General features: G+C 42.9%; 1 protein-coding gene across 1 annotated transcript in view; it reads right to left on the bottom strand.

The window, feature by feature from the left end:
• The window catches only part of FAT3 (FAT atypical cadherin 3), a 652,865-nt gene that overhangs the window by 116,684 nt on the left and 517,174 nt on the right, over positions 1-19,007 (bottom strand). Inside the window, exons 5-6 of the mRNA XM_055320836.1 lie at positions 10,499-10,813; positions 7,898-8,108 (exon numbers count right to left, since the gene is read on the bottom strand). Of these exons, the coding sequence (XP_055176811.1) occupies positions 7,898-8,108; positions 10,499-10,813 (526 nt within the window). The remainder of the gene's footprint in view (positions 1-7,897; positions 8,109-10,498; positions 10,814-19,007) is intronic.

The raw sequence follows: 19,007 nt of genomic DNA, 5'->3' as shown, positions 1-19,007 counted from the left end.
CCACAGAATTACTTGTAGATGATATATTTTTCAGAAATTTCATCTAAAAAGAGACTCATCTTCCAATTAATACCTTTAATTGATTTACTAAGGAGCAGTTAATGTGAAGTCCAAAAAAACTCTTTTGAGGAGCAGGAGAAGGAGAAAGGGGAAGAAATCCGGCTTAACAGGGAAGCAAGCCCCATGTCATAGGTCTCTTTCAAAGAGAGTGCTTCTTGTTGATAACCACGTGATATAAAACATAAGACTGATTCAAGCATCTTGAATCACCAGCCTAATGAGCAAAGAAAAATCATTTGCTATCAACTGGTACATTCTGAAAAGAAATTTTGCCATGGAAAGTCTCTTTTTTTAAAAAAGGTATTATTTATTTATTCATGAGAGACACAGAGAGGGAGGCAGAGACACAGGCAGAGGGAGAAGCAGGCTCCCTGCAGGGAGCCTTATGTGGGACTTGATCCCAGGATCTCAGGATCCTGACCTGAGCCAAAGGCAGATGCTCAGTCACTGAGCTACCCAGATGCTCCACCATGGAAAGTTTCAAAGGAAGGACATAAAATATGTCAGACCTGTGTGCAAGGGAGGAGTAAAATGCCATTACCTGTGCTGTTTGGGTGGGTATTACTTCCTATTTTAAATCACACTTAAAATAATTTTTTAGAATCTCTTCCTAACCAGATTGCTACTTTCTTAAATATGAGAACACATTATTTTGGGAGGATGGGGGCAGGGTTAGGATATAGCAAAAGGTCATCTTTCAATGTCAATTATTTCTGAAGGTGGAGATTTGTAGGTCAAGGAAAAATGGAAATTATGCAAATTATGAAACTTTGGTTTGCTCCCATTTAAAGATGAATGAAAATGAAATTTAGAGAACATGCAAGCCAAGATTTCCAGTTTCAGTTCCTGTTTAAATGGGGAAATCCTATGTGGTCTCCCTCACTGCCCGACTTTTTCCTCAGGGCTCTGTGCTGAAATACATAATCATTTCATGGGCTCAATGGCATAAAATTTACATGTTTTACAAAGGGCATATAGATTGTGCTTTCTTATTAATCATTTTTCTTTTTTTTAAAGACTTTATTTATTTATTTTAGAGAGAAAATGCACAAGTGGGGGGAGGGGCAAGGGAGAGAGACAAGCAGGCTCCCCACTGAGCAGGAAGCTGGATCTTGACTTGAGCCAAAGGCAGAAGCTTAACCAACTGGGCCACTGAGGTGCCCTTATTAGTCACTTTTCTTATGAAAAAACATTTTTGGCTATTTTTATGGCTGTAATATTTTATAGCTCTCTCTTTTCCTGCCTCTGTGTGTGTGTGTGTATGTGTGTGTATCTCCCTCATCCACCATTACTGTTTCCTACTCTGGACTAGAAACTCATAAAGGGGTAGGGAGATAGGCAAATGGAAAGCAGATCAAGGAGAGCTTGAGAGACAGAGCCTGTGAAGTGTCTCTCAGTCCATCAATATGGCGAGCAGTCTCTGATAGTCACTGCCAGGGCATGTGCTCCTAGTTAAACCAAGATTTCATGTGAAACAAGTTTCCCAAAATCTTCCCTCAGTTTTAAAATGAATTTCTGACAAGGGACATGGAATCTAGACCAGCAGTTCACCATCAACCCTCACACAATTTAATAACCTACCACTTAGGCATCCCATTTCATAAACGACTCCATATCTCTCCCCCAGGGCTCATTTCTCAGGCTCCCTTTTAGCCTGAAAGGTGATTTCATTTCATAGGAAACCATGTCCAATTCATCTGGGGTGAGACTATCAAATGGAAGGAGTCCATTTTCACTAGCAGCATTCCATTTAAATAAGATGTGCTTCCTCAGAGCCAGTAACACAACATGCAAAGCCAGAGTGTGCTAGTGCAGCAGCGTTAGGCTAAACAAAAGGTGGGGACAGGGGAGGACACTGCCGAGCCGGTCTGAGTTTCAACAAAGTGGGAAATTAGAAAAGTCACAGCCTGAGCGTTGCTGCAGGGGTGTGCGGCAGAGATGGTTAAAAGCGAGGTTGTGAACAGCCCACATAACAGATAGTTCATGTCGGGGACATTGTTCTGTGACCATTTTTGGTCAAGACGGGTGTGATAGAGTAAACAAAGAGCAGAAGAGGAACGCTGGATTTCTAGTGGATTCTAAAGTTAAACATAACAAGTCAGAACGTCCTAGAAAGCTTCAAATATGGGACAAGAGTGAAAATACTTGAAGCCAGCAGCTACTGCTTGAATAAGCTGGGCAGCAGGGCACTAGATCATGATCTGGTCAACTCTTTCTTTAAAGAAGGGTACAAAGGATCACCATCTCTCCATAATGAGATCCAGTGGTGAGTAGCACACCACTTCCCCTTTAGAGAAGCTTGCAGGCCCCTCCCCTAGCATATGATTCTGTTCCATTCTGTGTGTAATTGTGAAAACACCAATCAAAATCTAGTAGTCACCAAGGGGGATGTGTTATGTGAGAGGCTTCCAAAACACTAAGCGGTTGGATCTCAATGAATTAAGGGAGTCGTTCACAAGCTGTTCATTCAAGTTCAGCATGTACATCGAACTTAAGGAAAAATGCTAAACACCAATCATGGTTTGATCATGAATAATTTTCTGTCTTGGAATGAAGCAAGCACAGTATGGGGCTGAAAAGGTTATTTACATGGAAGGCAGGAGATGCTGGGTAGAGGTCAGGAAACAGTGATAGGAAGGAAAATCCCTTCTAGAATCTGGTTTAAAATTCATTTTCTTAAAACAATTGATATTCAAAGTGTTGTTTAAGCCTTTAATTATTCCTTAAAACCTCTTCAGATGTGTTCCTATGGCCTGTATTGTTGCTATGGAGAAAAGGGAGGGTTTTTTGGGATCAAATTAGGAACAGAGTACAAAAGAGGAGAAATGAAGAATTTGAGGTCAACGGAATGTCTTTGAGCAAATGCCACTCTAATGGATAAACAGGTGTGTCAGAAATTGTACACAGACATGGCTTCTTTTAGGAGGGGTAGGTAAGAGTTTTTTGATAAAGAAACATGGCCATTTGGTTAGAAAAGACTCAATCTGTAGTCAGAGAACAGACCTCTGCTACTGCTATCAAAGAGTTTCCCTTGCCCATTTGATCCAACTCTAAGGGATGGCTCCACTTGGGGACAAGGTTCAAAGACAGGTTTAAGTTTATGTGACAGAAGCAGCCCTGAACCCAAAGTCTGTAGGAACCTATGTCAAACTATGAGCCAAGGTGATCTTTATATACCTGCACCACAGAGAAGTATTTCGGCTAGAGCTGGACCTGTGGGCTAGCTTGTGCCATCAGAGAATTGTTTTCAAGGAAAACAAACAAAGATATTTTAAGTGCTTACTATATACAGGAAAACCATTTTCTTACCCTAAGTAACAGGAAAAAAGCTAGAAAAGTGGGTGGCAGCATCCGCCATCAAACTGTGGGTGACGAGGGATTGTTTGAAGTGTGTAATAATGGTGGTCTTTACAATACAAATATTTGCCATTGGGATAAAGATATGGGGAATGAACTGTGAACCAGATTGCGCACATTAAAAAGAATGTAAATCAAGGAGCTGCTGGGTTGAATCACAGTCTCCTGAGAAGTGTGATGATATGTGATAAAGCCACAAAGGATTATGGGCTATTTTTGTTGTCTTCATTTTCTTTCCCTTTTAACACAGAGAAGGAACATGCTGTGCATTGGGCTGTTTAAACACAGAACAGCTGAACTTTATTATGTTTCCTTTTAATTACAGCTTTCTTCACTGGGTTACAAGGAGGGCTTCTGTTTCTGGAAGCTGAAGAGGGTCTCACTACATAATATTGTTAACAGTGGTCCCTTTGGAGGAACAGGAAAGTGACTGGCAGATCCGTGGTACGGGGTTCCAGACCTGGGAACAAGATCTTGTTTGCCACAGATTTTGTGAATTATACTGTAGGAGGAAAAGGAATGCAGTTAAATAAGAATCGGGTAGATCTGAAATATGGAAATGAGGAGAATATACTCCCAGGGGAAAAAGCATGCAGAAACACTATTTCTGCTTACTTAATGAGAATTCATTTGTTACGGCATCTGTAAACTGTAAGTGCTAAGTCCAGGATGCTGTATGCTCTGTAACCTGGAATGTCTGGATGGGTGTCTAAAAGCCATAGGTCTGTAAAGGAACCAAATCCTGACTCCCTTGGAAGAGTCACAGAGTATATACCTAAGCAAGACTGAAACTTAAACCTGAGATCTCGTTTCAGAACCATGCCGATGGTATATGCCAGCATTCAACGACAGTATACTGCCAAGTTTCTTAAGCATTGGGAAGTGCTGTTCCCGGCCTTTTCCCTTTGAGTTAGCTTGGCCAAGGAAGATGCTTAGTTACCAAAGGGAAGAGAGAGGAGAGTCTGGATGGCCAAGGATAAATAAGAAAGAAATCCTGAAAGTGAGAAGGAAACATCTGAATATGATAAGGAAAACAATAGGTTTTTAGAGAAGGGGAAAGACTGTCAGCAAACTGAAAAAAAAAAGACTGTTCAATTAGGAAGCATTCTCAAAAGGAGGATTGGGTGGAAGGGGGATCATCTTGATCCTGAGAGCAACCCCAGCACCTGGGGAAAAGATTTAACTTCTGCGGTGAAATAGAGTCAGTGTTTCAAGATGTTGTTGGCTGGATTTGGGGATGGAAATAAAATCATGTTCTATTTGGGCATCGGGCCCAGTTAGTTCAATTTGCAGGAGAAGCTCAGCTAGATGTTACCAGATTTATGGTGAAATCTCTGTGATGGAAGCATCTAGACTAGAGGGACAACCCTGTAGGTCTTCATTAAGAGAACCGCTCTGTGCACTGGTGCATTAATACTGAGAGGATTAGGAAGAGTTCAGTGTTTAGAAACACAAAGATGGAAAAACATGAATACTGGTGCTATGTTTTTGATAATGATTCCTGTCCGTGTATTTGGAGCAGCCTAAAGGGATTCCGTCCAGGGAGGGTTGTCATCTGTAAACTTCCCCTCTCTTCTTGCACTAATTCTCATTTTGTCAAAGGTGTTATGGTTGCTATGGCTGGGAATACAGTAGAAGGTCACGCTGACTTTGAGTTGGTCTCAAGAGGCATTAGTAGGGTTCATGCTTGGCTGCCTGGAGCATCTCCATTGGTCACCACTGTTTATTCCACTCACCCTGAAGCAATCAACAGAAACAAGGACAGGAAGAAGGAATGAGACTAAGACCTTGACCTTAAGGGTTAAGAATGGAGATTGGATCAACACAAATGAAAATACACAATAGCACTAATAATGCTAATGTGAAAACATGCATGTAAGGTTACATGCAGCATTACCAGGCATGCTTATCTACACACAATCACACACACATACACACACATATGTTGAAATGCTGAGGAACTGCAAACTGACTTGGATATCTGGGTCAGATTGCTGGTCAGACTGAGTGTCAGAGAAAGGTGTGCTTACAGGAGTTTTGAAGTGGGATTCCTGGGGCAGGTGGGGAAGGTAGTGGGATGTGCTGCAGGGCAGGAGGTGGCATGCCTGGATCACACAGGGGAGAGAAGCAGTGCTATTGGGTGTAGAGGAGCTTGCAAAGTGGAGTGCCAGGGGAGGGTGGAGATAAATTGGTGGCTGATGAGAGACAGCAAGTTTTCCCACTGCTCAGGAGAACACATCAAGAGCCCTGCTGCCTGTTGGGTTTTGACTGCACTCTTCTCTGAGCTACTTATTAATTTATTTTTTAAAAGATTTATTTTCTTATTTATTTATTACAGAGAGAGAAAGGGAGAGGTAGTAAGAGAGAGAGAGAGAGAGAGAGAGAGAGAGCACATGCCAGAGACCACAGGGAGTGGGTAGGGGCAGAGGGAGAAGAGAATCCTAAGTAGACTCGTGCTGTGTGCAGAGCCTGATGAGGAGCTTGATCCCAAGAGCTAGAGATCACGACTTGAGCTGAAACCAAGAGTTGGATGCTTAACCGACTGAGTCATTCAGGCATCCCAGGGCTTTTTAAAAGAAATCACTATTGCACATGTCCCTGAAGGCCTGAAACCAGGACACACGTGGAAACTGAGATGCATTTTCTAGGACTCTGCCTGGGAGCAGCAGTGAAGGAACCACTAGAGGTGACAAACAACTAGGTGATGCACACGTGCCACCCTCTGTTTCACTAAGAAAGGAGAAGCTGCATCAGATAAAAACTTAATGGGCTGAAAACTGAGAAGATACAGACTTGAAGATGTCTTTCATGGATCCAAAGAGGTTCCATTTCAAATGCTTAAGTGGAGACGAAGACGGAGTTGAAAGCTCGGAATGGAGGATGGTCATGTACAGGGATGGTTTGATTAATGCCCACTAAGTGAAACAAAGACATTCTACCAGCATTCCATAAAATGAAATATGCAGAAAACACTCCCATTCTGGGGGAGCTCAGAGGGCCTTCTACTGAGGTTTGATTGGAGGCCACAGGGCATTCTTCTTCTGTGCCTCATTACAACAGATGTGGAATGTTCTAAATGCTTTCTCCAGATCCAGCCATTCCCAGGAAGAGAGGTAGGTTCCTGCCCATCAGTGACTTATGGAAGGAAATGATTCCTGCAGACCAGGTCTCTGGATTCCTGGCCTCCCACAAAGAACCGTGGGAAGTCAGCTCCAGCTCAACCCAGTGTCAGATCCCGGGCTGGCACATTCTCCCCCCTCTCTCCTTGGAGCTACAAGTCTGTTTTGTTTCCTGGTCCTCGGCACTTATTTGCCCTGCGCCGCCTCTCCCAGCCTGTGTGTGGATTGGGGGAGGGGGCAGGAACGCTGTTTTGCCCTCTCCTTTTGCAGCCTGCCATGCTTGCTTGCTTTCTTTCAAGGAATTTAAAGGTTGCCTCCCAAGGTCTGTCCAGTATGCTTCCATCTGCTTTCTCTATTCTGTTCTTGTAGGAAGCTCTCACTGGCTATATATCTAGGTCCTATTTCCTGCCTCTACTTTTGTGGACAGCAGCCAGGGACCCTCTTGGTGGAGCTTTTTGGTCTATGAATGGTACTACTGCTGCAAAACAGAGGTGTGGGGATAAATTTTAATTTATTTTTCAATTGGAAAAGGCCCAGTTACATAACCCAGCCTACAAATGGTAAAAACAAAACAACAAAAGCCCATATACCTCAAAAGCCCCCCCCAGATTTTTAAAAAAATAAATCAGAGCAACCCCTCCCCCAAATCCAAACCCCATCAGACCTCAAACAAAAGAATCAGTGGATACGAGTAATGCAATAGTTGTTAAAGGCATGTATGAAATCTGTGGGCTGCACTTCAGCCTGTCACAGGCAGTTATGAAAGATGTAATTTAATTTGCTTAAAAAAAAAAACCCGTAAAAGGCAGATTGGATAGCTGTATTTTAGCAAATGTGTTTGCGCTAAGGGTACCTTCTGTTGAACAGTTCTGCCCACAAGCTGTCTGTAGAATATAGAACATCTCTCGAGCATGCTTGCCACCTTGAAGCAGGGCAGTCGGGAGCAGAAAAAAAAAAAAGAACAGAATGCAGAAAAAAGGTGAAGAAAAAGAGAGAAATGAAGGACAGCAAGTCTAGTACCATCAATACATTTAGAAATGAGATTAGCCAAGTGTGACAATAGAATTTAAATGACACACAGAAAGACATTAAGATTGCAGTAAATAACGTACTATGGAAAATCCAGCCAGAGAGCACTTTCTGTTCAGCTTTAGCTACAGATTGGAACGAAAGCACAGGTCGATTATTCATTTTACTGGCTCTTTTGCATTCCAGCACTATACATCTTTTCATCTTAGCACTAATCGTTTAGTGGGTTGTTTTTTTTGTTTGTTTTGTTTTTGTTTTTGTTTTTGTTTTTAGCTAGTTACTCCAGTCAGCGATTACATTGCCCAATACTGCTCTCGAGGACTTGAACTTACCAACTATGTCAAACCACAGAGGGGTGTTAGCTGGCTGCACAGATACCACCCCCACAATCTCGGTGACTCTATCGCTTTCCATGACTGTGAAGTTATAAAACGGCTCGTCAAAAGTCAGCGGTATAGGTGAAGGGGGTGGTTTCTTAATCCATTCAATGTGGAGGCGGGCCGTGGAGGATTTCTGTGGGCGCCCGTTGTCCACTGCCTTTATCTACTCACACATGGAGAGAACATAGAAAGAGGTCTTAGAGCTCAGATCCCTTTGGAAATTTGGGTCTGTCACTCACTCGTTGTTGGCCCAAGAATCCATCCTCATCACAGTGTCAGCAAAGGGAAGGGAGAGTGGAAATCTGAGGAGAATGTGCTCAGAAACTGGGGGAGACAACTAAGTCACGTGGGGGTCCCCTATCACAATCACTGGAAGGTGGTCTGAACCACCACAACTTTACAGGTGTGGAAAGCGTGAAAACCAAAAGTTGCGTTTAGCATTTTCAGAGTTTTATGGGCATGATTGATAGTTACAGAAGTAGGAATAGCTAATTTGATTCCTTATAAATCTCATGGTGATGCCTGACAGGGAATAAAGTATGCTGTGAATCCTTAAGTGAGAATGATGCGAGAATGTGTGTGGTCGTGTTGTGGACCTCCTTCCTTCTGCTTTACTCCAGGGAAAGCCCTGTATTCACTCAGAATCCCAGGAGGGTGATGGGATAGGTGTGGGAAAGACCTTGCTCTAACTCCTTGGAAGCCCACAGTTATGCCAACTCTGAAGGGGTAAAGAACTCTCTTGGTGAAAGCACGGGCTTCTGGAGACAGTGAGATGGGGAGCAGGGTACTAATGACTCTCCTCTATGGTCTTATAAAAGAAGTGAAGAAAGTGGATCTCCTCATTCAGCTGTGCAGACCGACTGCTGCGTTGTCCTGGACTTCAATGATGGTTCAAGTCCAACAAGCAAAAACCACTGACAAAAATTTTAAAAATCAGTATTAAAAAAAGGATTTCAAAATATCACATCTTAAAAAATTAACATTTATAGGTGCATGGCTAATCCTTATAGCCTTTAAAAACAGTGACAACTCATATCGCCCAAATGTTATGTGTTCATGGAGGACCACTTTGCCCCAGCAAATTTCTGAGATGGAAGACCCTGGAAGACACATGCCCTAGGTCAGGTTTTTTAGGTGCACAGCCTGAGGCAGAAATTTCAGTACAAAACATTTTGGGGGTCGGGGGAAGTGTTCTCAGGAGAAATGGACTGAATGAAGCAGGATAAATGGAGAAAGATGGTAAACAAGGGTATGGTCTCAGCTGAAGTTTAACCTCCTCCACCTGACCCCATGGGGAGTTCTGAATCCTTAATGGCACTCCTGGGTTGGAGCCATGGGGCGGGGAGGGGAGGGGCAAGGGGTTGGTCTTTTGTGCCATTGGCTATCGGCTGTTGGGCTGGGGTGGGAGTGTGGAATCTCCTGAGTCAAGAAGTTCAGCCAAGGATGATTCTCCCCAGAAGGAGGCAGCTGTGAGCCCTTAGGCAAGACTCACAGCAGTTGAGGTCTAGCTGCACCAGCCTGGTGAAGGGGATCTTGGTGGGGCACCAACAGTATCCACCATAGTCTATCCAGTCCTCAAAGACTCCCATTGTCAAGTCTCACATAACTATAGTAGCATGTATTACATCAGAGCTGCTAATGGTAGAAATAGGGCCAGTTTTTTATTATCTTCTTTTCTCTGCCCACTGTTATGGATACGTTATTGAGTAGGGAAGAAATCCAAGTCCAGACCATAAGAATGAAAAGACAGATCAAGGGACTCAGACTATCCTTTAAAATAATACAGGACTGCCTGTATACAGCAGAGAAGGCTGCAAACTAAGAGAAGGACAGCAGACGGTGCTAACTCTTGACAGTTGTTGGGACCCAGGAAAGTGCCCCATTACCTGTAAGGATGAGCAATCCCCTTTCTTGCATAGGTGCTACTTTTCTAAAGTGGTGGTGGGGTGGGTGGTGGGAGCAGGCTGGCACTTTAGATGTGGGAATTTAAGTTTCTGTTTGAGATAGTGCTCATGTTTTTGTTTTTGTTTTTTAAAATTTTTCTAACCATGAAAAATGTCATTTTTTACTTAAGTTTTCCCACTTTTGCAGCTTAGGCAGAATAATCATAGCTGAGATTTGTGTCTCACAATTTTCACAGCTAAATTCATGTCCTATCATACTGTCAACAGTTACAAGAGTTGTTTTCTTTGGGAAGTCTTGGGGACACAGTGAGCGATATGTTGAGTGGTGGGTGTAATATATCACTCTGGTAATCTCCTACCCTCAGTTTCCACCTATGCTGAGCACCTTGAAATGATTTAAGGCTGCAGGAAGTGTGCCTGAGTATGTGATGAAGCAGGCTGTGTCCTGGGAACAAAGGAGGTTTGCTGATAGGACACAACCAAGGGAAATGGTATTATTATTTAAAAATGTCACTGAAACAGAAAGTAGCCTTCCACAGCTGTGTGGCTGCACCTGTTAGTCTAAAGATTTATTACTCAAACAAATATACATGAGTAAGAATATAACTCCCCCCACCATGAATGTTATTGAGGTTCAGGAAAATCTTACCGTTAGGATGTCATAACTCCCTGCTGTAAACTGCTTTCTGGAAGAAACCATGCCAGTTTTAGGGTCAATAAAAAACTTTCCATCATCATTCCCATCCACGATACTGTAGGAGATTTCTGCATTGGGGCCTTCATCTCTGTCAAACGCAAAAGCCCTATAAATGGGTTCTCCTCTCTTTTTTCGGTCACGTTCTGGCAGCTTGATCTGGTAAACCTTCTCAGGGAACTGGGGCTTATTGTCATTTTCATCCAAAACCTGAACCACCACCCAAATGGTGGATTGTTTGGGAGAGGAGCCGCCATCCGTCACAGTCACCTAGTTGTGAAAGAGAAAGGATTTTCCAATCAGAATGTAGAAAAACTTTCCTTGCCACTCCTCCCTCTGCCTGCCCAACCAAAGGCCTGTTCTGTGCCCTAGGGCATCTCAACTTCTCTTATTCCTGTAGTACTTGGTCAGTGCATGACTTTTCATAGTTCATCTGTAAGAGCAGGGAATGCCCTACACCCAGGAATGGAAACCATTGCTAAAAGGGTAGGAGGGAGGCAGAGCTCTCGTCGTGCTGTGGAGTGGAGAAGGGGAGAAAAGAGGACTGACTTTCCAAAAGTACCAGATTATATAAACTTAGTGGATGTTAAATGTGCCCCTCAGCAGACACCCCCCCCAATATAATCATTATTAAATGTTAACCAATGGGTATATCTTCTAATTCTTGGACAATGATGTCACCATCTAAATTCTTTCAGTATTCATTTTCTTTTCCATTTTCGTGTAAAATTTGTGAGTTTTACACTGCCACTGTACAGAAGGAAAACTGAGATATATGCTTTATAATTTTGATGGCTCATTGTAAGTACATTTGACAGTTATAATACATTTTTAACAGCAACAAAATATTTTTTTTTCCTCTCTGGAAAACTTTAGGGGCGGGGGGGATGGACACTTCTTCCTGTGTGTCTGAGGTGCTATTCTTATGAGTGTCTGGGAAAACTGAGGAAGAGGACAGAAATGAAGAAGAAGTCTCTAAAGAATTTGCATGGCAGACACAAAGTCTTTGAGTCTTAGTGTGCATAATCTTCTTGGTCATAGTGATAATAATTACTATCATAGTAATACTTGTACACACAGATGGCGACACAGTTTATAAAGCACTCTTCCATCCGTTGTATCATTCATTTTCCAAAACACTCTCTTTAGTATTTGGAGGTTTATTTGTTCCCATCTTAGAGATGAGTAAACAGAGGCTCAGAGGACCCCTTGTTACTAAGTGCTAAAGCCAGGTATTATTAAGTTTTTGGCAATTTTAATTTTCTGTGTGACCACAAACCTGGAAGAACCTATATTTCATCTTTAAATCATTACCTGGAATAAGACAGCTTATTACTACAAAATATGTGTTTGGAGGCTAGAAGGAACATAAAGACTTACTCGGCATCAATGGGAAAAAAACAACAGTGAATTACAGCACCTGGTCATCCAGTTTTTCACCTAATAAAGCAACCAGACAGGCATCATGGAAACAAAGGCCAAAAATGTAGGACAACAAATTAAAGGCTTTTTGCAAAATGGAACTGCAATGTAGCTTAGTTTCTCTTAAAAGCTGCCTAGGAGAATGGCTTTAATAGACTTGAGATACATTTTCATAGGAGTTCTTGCTTTCTTTGAGAAATCAATCAAGTTTCCTTCTAAAGTTATTTTCCCAATTGGTTTGTTACATTTCACAAAAGAAACACGTCGGAACCAGTATGTGCCAGGCCTGGGTTTTGACTCTTGAGATTTTCCCGGACATGCTGAGCTCTAAAGAGGCACGTTCTGCTGTTGCTGCCGAAGTAAAATGTTATACTCCCAGGTGAGTTGTGTTGACCAAAACACATTGATTTCTGGGCTGCTCCATTTCCCTGCCTCTCTTTTCTCCTTGAACAGCCTCTTTCTGAATCCAGACAACTCTCACTGTCTTCACTGTGAACATCACCTCCTCATCACTTCTCAATAAATGCCCTGTGGTGGGCTCTGAGATGGGGCTCTGGGGCTCCTTCTGGGCCAGGTGGATGCCAAAGAAAGGAGAAACTCTCTTGCCTGAGGTTCACCATTCACTAGAGGATCCTGCTGCTGTCAAAATGCTTTCTTTTGGAGTAGAACTGGATTTACACACCAGTTCCTCCAGGTGTTCTGCTTACAGGCAGGGAGAGGTGGCAGCTGCACAGCCGCATGCCGCAGCCTCCAGGTGTGCTATGGGGAGCTGGGTCCCGCATGGCCTTACCTTACCCCAAGCACCCAGCTGTCTCTCTTTCTCAGGCCCCACGGGCATCCTCAGGTCCTCAAGCAAAAACTCTGCCATCTAGAGCTTTTGCATATCCCACCCTCTCTCCCTGGAGTGCCTTCCTGATCCCTTCACTTGGGTCTTGCTTACTCACCCTTTAAGTCCAAGTGAAATGTCATTTATTCGGGGATGCTGCTCTAAACCCACAGACCGAGTGCCAGCCTCTGCATCATACCCCTCCTGAAGCACATACTTTAAATTACCCTATACTTTTCTTTCGCAGCACTTACTCTTGTGGAGATTAACTAAATACGTGATTCTTCATCTAAGCTGATAAGCTTGAAGGGCAAAAACAGACTTTGCCTGGTTTGTTCACTGCTCTCTCTCCCGCGTCAAGCCATGCAATAGAATATGCTCCACAAATGCTTGTTTAATGAATTAGACTCTAATTCAGTTCTTACTTAGGCAACCTCTTTAACCAAAGCAGCCTTACCTTATAAAACCTGCATTGACCATTCGATGTCCTTTTTTACAAGAGCCCCACACTGCTTTTCCTGCCTTCTGGCCTGTGACTCCTCTGTCTTTTCCGTGGCTTCCAGCACCACCTACAGCTGATCGTTCCCCAATGTGTACTCTTCTGCCCAAGCCTCGTTCTCTTTACCAAACCAGTACCTTCAACTATTTACCAGGAATCTATTCTCTGGACCTCTCATGACACAGACTGAAATCCTTACCTTCAAAACTCCCCCTTCTTCTATTTTGATTCCCTATGAAAGACATCCCCACCTACTCACACACTGGTCAGTTCCAGAACCCTTGGCATCCACCTAGAGTCTCTGCTCTAACTATGCACATCTGACCAAATTTGGGGACCAGCATGTGCACCTTCTCTGTCACACTGGCCCAGGACAGGCCTCCTCTGCATCTTGTTTGTTGCTATAACAGCCTCCTGGTCTCCCTGCTTCTGGCCTTCATCTGTGTTGTAAAGTGTTCTTTCTTCTGATCATGGCACTGACCTTGTATAACACCCTTCTGGGGATCCTTGAGGACAAGAATCTGGCCAGACTTCTTTATCACTGTGTGTTATCCACCCCTTTCCAGCCTTTCCGCCCCGTTACACTGGGAGCCTCGGAGGTTCTGAGTATGTCACGTTCTTATACCTCCATTCCACCATACAGCTGTTGTCTCCAAGGAAGATCTTCTCTTGAGAATACACCTGACTCATTCTAGAAGCTTCCATTCAAACACTCCTTCTGCAAAGTCATTCCTGCCTCCTGCTGATAGAAGAAGGCACCCTCACCACGTTCCCATTCCACTGTGTGCATAACTACAGAACATGAATTATCTGTGTTTTTAAGTGTCTGTGTGGTTTCTTAGTCTCCACTCACTCCTTCCAGGACAACCCTGGAGCAGGGATTGTCTCTTACTCATTATTGTGTTCTGGTACCTGGTACAGCCCTAAGTGTCAAATAAATGTTGTTAAATGAAATCAAGAATTAATTTACCCAAAACTGTTCCCTATGATAATAAGTGGAGAGAATGTTCAGACCCTGAAAATCTCTGTTTCTTCATCTGTGAGAAATTAAGAGACTGATAACATACAATCCCCAAGTGCTTCTTCCTTTATGAATCTATTCATGAGGGTTAGGCAGAGCTAGTACAATTTTAACCCTGCACTACGGGGTTCTTACCCACCTTACATCACAGAGAACACTATCAATCCCACGATTACTCATAATGATTTTCTAGCCACTTTCAAAATTGCTACAATCTACTGAAGTGATCAATTCATGCGTTTGGCCCTTTCAATACACTGTGAGCTACTAAGAAGTGGGGACCTCGACTTTTTGCTTTGCTGGAACCTAGTGTACTCTCAATAAATGTTTGCTGAACTGAACTACGTCATTTCTGACCTCAAAGTCTCAATTTCCATTTTTATTGCTCTAGACCCACTCATGTGTCCAGCTATGTTTGTATCTGGAATATCAATCATTAATGATTCTATCAGATTTTTAGACTTCATACTTCATGTTGCCTTAGGCCTCAACCCATCAGCTGGAATTATCTATGGAAAAGGAGAAGCAGCCCTGGAGATCGAAGCAAAACTGACTGAGATAAATCCCCACTATCTCCTCCTCTGTATCATTTTTCATTAACGATGAATTAGATGTTGTGTAGAAACTATTCCTTCTTGCTGTGCCACAGTGTGACAAGCGAATACCGAGCTATTCTAACCTGGATTTTCTGTTTTCATCAATGATCAATAATCAGTGCTTTGGCAATTAATCAAAGGCCTGAAAGATTAATTTCTTTAGGTGCTAAGGCCAGCACCAAACAAAAGGACCCACAACTAGAGCAGTACCACTGAGAGTACAGTATAGCCCATTTCATTTTTCTGTGGTGCCTTTGGGGTCTGTGACTATCAGACAGAACCAGAGGAAATCTATATAACCCAGTGGATTATAAAGATGGAAACACAAAGAAGAAAATGTTTGTAAGTCTATTCCTGTAAGATGCAAAACATTTATAAGAAAAAAATGGATGGACACTGAGAATTCTGGAGTTATGGCAGCTGGTAGAGGCCGTGCTTCTCACTCACAGCAATTTCCTGATGTATTTACATTTGGGGTCTCTCTCCCTGGAGTAGAATATAAGCATGGAGGCTGCCTGAGTGTGGAGACCTTGTGTCCTATACACAGTGATTATTAAGAATATCTGAAAATATATTAAATATTTCTAAAATGGAGAGTTCAATCTGGCATGCTCCTTAACCATTAACTCATCATAAATGGCAATTTCCAGGCCATTCCACTTGGCGTTGTAAACCTCTCTTCAGGGATTACATATCCCCCTTCCTATACTTTATATTTATCCTTGACATTTGTATCATTATCAGACATATATTTAACTCATAATCTTATTTATTGTGTGCCTTCCCATTAGAATATAAGCTCCATAAAGCATTGGTTTTCATCTATTTTGTTCACAGATGTATTCCTGGCACCTACCACTGGAGATGCAGTAAGCATTCAACAAATGTTTGTTAAATAAATGAAATATTCATCCAGTGCCTTGTAGTTACAAAAGTCTTTTCAAGGCAAATTGGGAGATAAACCAACCAACTAACCAACAAAAAACCTGGATTCATACTAAATTCACCCTCCCTTCTCCCCCACCCCCCGCCACCCCAAATCTTCTGTGATGTTCTGGACCTGCAGTCATCTGGCCTCAGTTTAGATACTTTCAATAAGACACACTCACTGCCTTAGGAAACAGCCCATTTTCTGTTTGAGGGGTTCAATTTTTTCAAAACTCTTTTTAATACTGAACCTGAATCTTCCTGCCTGTCATTAGCCCAGACTGCCTGTCCACTTCCCATAGCCTGGTTTTACTTTTTGTGACTATAGAGAAAAAGTCAAATTCCTCTTGCACATTGTGCCAGTTAACTACTGCTGTGTGACCCAAAACTAAGTGGCTTAAATAACCCATAATGCTTTTATTATCTCTCCTGGTTTTAGGGTAGAAGTTCTTATTTCGATCTCTCATACAATTTGCAGTCCCAGGTAGCTGGGTCTGCAGTCACTGGACATGTCTGTTGGTTGACAGTTGGGACTGAGCCTTGCAGCATGGTGGCTAGGTTCTAAGAGCAAGCAGACTAAAGGACACAAAGTGGGAAGTGCCAGTTTCCTAAGGCCTGGGCCCAGAAATTGGCACAGCATCACTTGATCCAGATTCTGTTGGCCCACAGTCCCAGAGTCCCAGATTTAAGCAGAGGGCTCATGAACCTCACCGCTAGCTGAAAGGAGGGTTAAGTAATTTGGTGGGTCATATTTTAAAACTGCTATACTCATAAAATCCTCCGGCTATTTCAGAATCCTCATTCCAGATTGAAAAACTAATTCATATAATCATCTCTCAGGTCATTTATTAATTACATATAACAGATTGCCATTCATAATACTGGTTGCCTCTTTCATGATGTTTTCTTTTATATATAAGCTTCCTTCTTAAAATACAATGGCTAGGACAAAACAATAAAACCACAGCATTTCAGACTTACTTAGGCCCCTGTGCAAACTACCTCCACTGTTCAAGACAATCTCACTCTATTCAGTCTGTGCTCATGCGCAGTTGGGGTGGTAGCCCTGCCACACAACTCTGTGAATGAATGAACTAAATCATTTCAGCCTTTTTCCTATGAAAAACAATAAAGTGTGTGGTTTCTTTTTGGGGACCGAAGAGCAGGATTTTATACTTGTTCCCATTACATTTTATCTTATTGGCTACCTATTCTAAGCTAGTGGATTAATCATAACGATGCCAGGTAACAGGTATCACCAGCTTACCCCATATCAATGACTCACTGTGAGAGGCACACCTCTTGCTGCTTCAATTCTTTCCTTTATTTCCTTTAATTGTTCAAACAATCTCATGAGATAGGTACTACTATGACACCACTTTGATAAAGAAATTGCATTTAAGAACTCGTCCTAGGTCACAGTGCTCATAAAATGGAAGAGCTTGTTGTAATCCTGTCAGGTTGGTCTAAACCAGGGATGGGCAAACTAACCCATGAGACAAACCTGGCCACTGGCTTTTGTAAAGTTTTATTGGATGCAGCCACGCCCACACATTAATGTATTACCTAGAGCTGCTTTCCTGCTCTAAAGACACAGTCCAATGGTAGAGGCAGAGACTGTATGGGTCACAAAGCCTAAAATACTTACTACTTGGTTCTCTGCATAAAAAATTTGCTGACCTCTGCTGTAAACCTACGTTCTGCTTCGTCTTTTGTTACAATGTTACCATGTACAGCACAACTGCTTTGCTCGGTCCTTTGTGTGGTGATTTACATTGTCACTATTTTTCACAGGAACCTGGTAGACATTGTCACTTCTATTCTACAGCTAGAGAGAGGCAGTGGGGCTCTTAAGTTAAGCAAGAAATTTTTGCAAGGCCACTCAGCCAGTAAGTGACAAAACACAGGTTCGCACCCAAGTCAATTTGGCGTCACAGCTCATGCTCTTTTCCCCACCCTGCACAGCCTATGTAGAAGCATCTGTTAACCATCTGTTCAAAACTCCCTCCCCAAACGTGGCTCTGGATCATCATCAAGCTTGGAGCGGTGTTTCTAGAATCAAGCTTTTCCCGTCCTTTGAAAATTGGGACCATCTTTGATGATCTCTACTCTTTTGCACCTTTCCTGTTCTCAGTTGCTTAAAAACTGCCACCAGGTCTTGGGTGGCAGCTGTGACTTCTTTCAGTTCTCTATCTTGAGACCCAACTTCTTTAGCACAGCTATATCTTCTGCTATTTCCTTACACTTCTATATCGACAGTTCCTGCTCAAAATCTACTCCCCACTTCTCTCTGATAAGGGAGCTGAGAGGCAGGAGGCAGGAGCTTCAGTTTCCTTGTTATCTCTTGTTTATCAGGTGCTCAGTGATTACTCCGTGCAGGCTCTCTTCCAAGTACTTAACAGATACTAACCCATTTGTCCTCACATCAGTCCTGGGGGAGGGAAGACAGGGTGATTATCCCCATACTACAGGTTAGAAACAGGCAAGGAAAGGTGAAGTAAAGTGGGTTCGACCTGGTCCAGAGTCTGTGCCCCCAACCACCACCCTCTGCTGCCTGTCACCTAAGTGCTTGCCCCAACTAGTGGGTGTGACCACATTCTCCTTCCTCTGAACATCATTTGAACGTATCCTTCCACTAGCCTCTGCACATCCCAGCAAGGCATCAACAGTTTACTCTTTACACTGCAGGTGGGACATGGCCTCAGCACTTCTGAGATGGAGAGCTTTTACTACCAATCCATATGCCACTGTCGAGGCTGATCGCACTCTAAATACCACGTATCTCTGCATTCACACATGGCTGCCACATATTTCCTCCCTATCCTGGCAATGCCCCTTCTTCTTCCCAAGAACTCTGTGTCCTTACTCTGAGTCTCCCGATTTCTAGGAGCTATTTTTTGCATCTGATACTCTTCTAAGGCAGAAGACAAAGCTCAAAAGAGATTTCTTTTTTCTCTCCTCCATCTCATAATCAAAAAGTCTCAGGAACCAGCTAATAGATTTGTGCAAGGAAGAAATTTAAAGATAAAGCCATTTAAACTAAGGCAGAGCTTCCAACCACAAGTGACAAGTAAGTTTCAGATATCCTGTGATACTGAACCTCTGAACTCTTGGGTAGATGAGTGTGACCTCATATAGCTGGACCCCCAGGGCTGGTCATCTCTGGTTGGGGT

Source organism: Nyctereutes procyonoides, unplaced genomic scaffold (genome assembly GCF_905146905.1).
Source record: "Nyctereutes procyonoides isolate TBG_1078 unplaced genomic scaffold, NYPRO_anot_genome, whole genome shotgun sequence".
Lineage (NCBI taxonomy): Eukaryota > Metazoa > Chordata > Mammalia > Carnivora > Canidae > Nyctereutes > Nyctereutes procyonoides.
The sequence above is the reverse complement of the archived record's forward strand: the minus strand, read 5'-3'. Positions and strand labels throughout refer to the sequence as shown.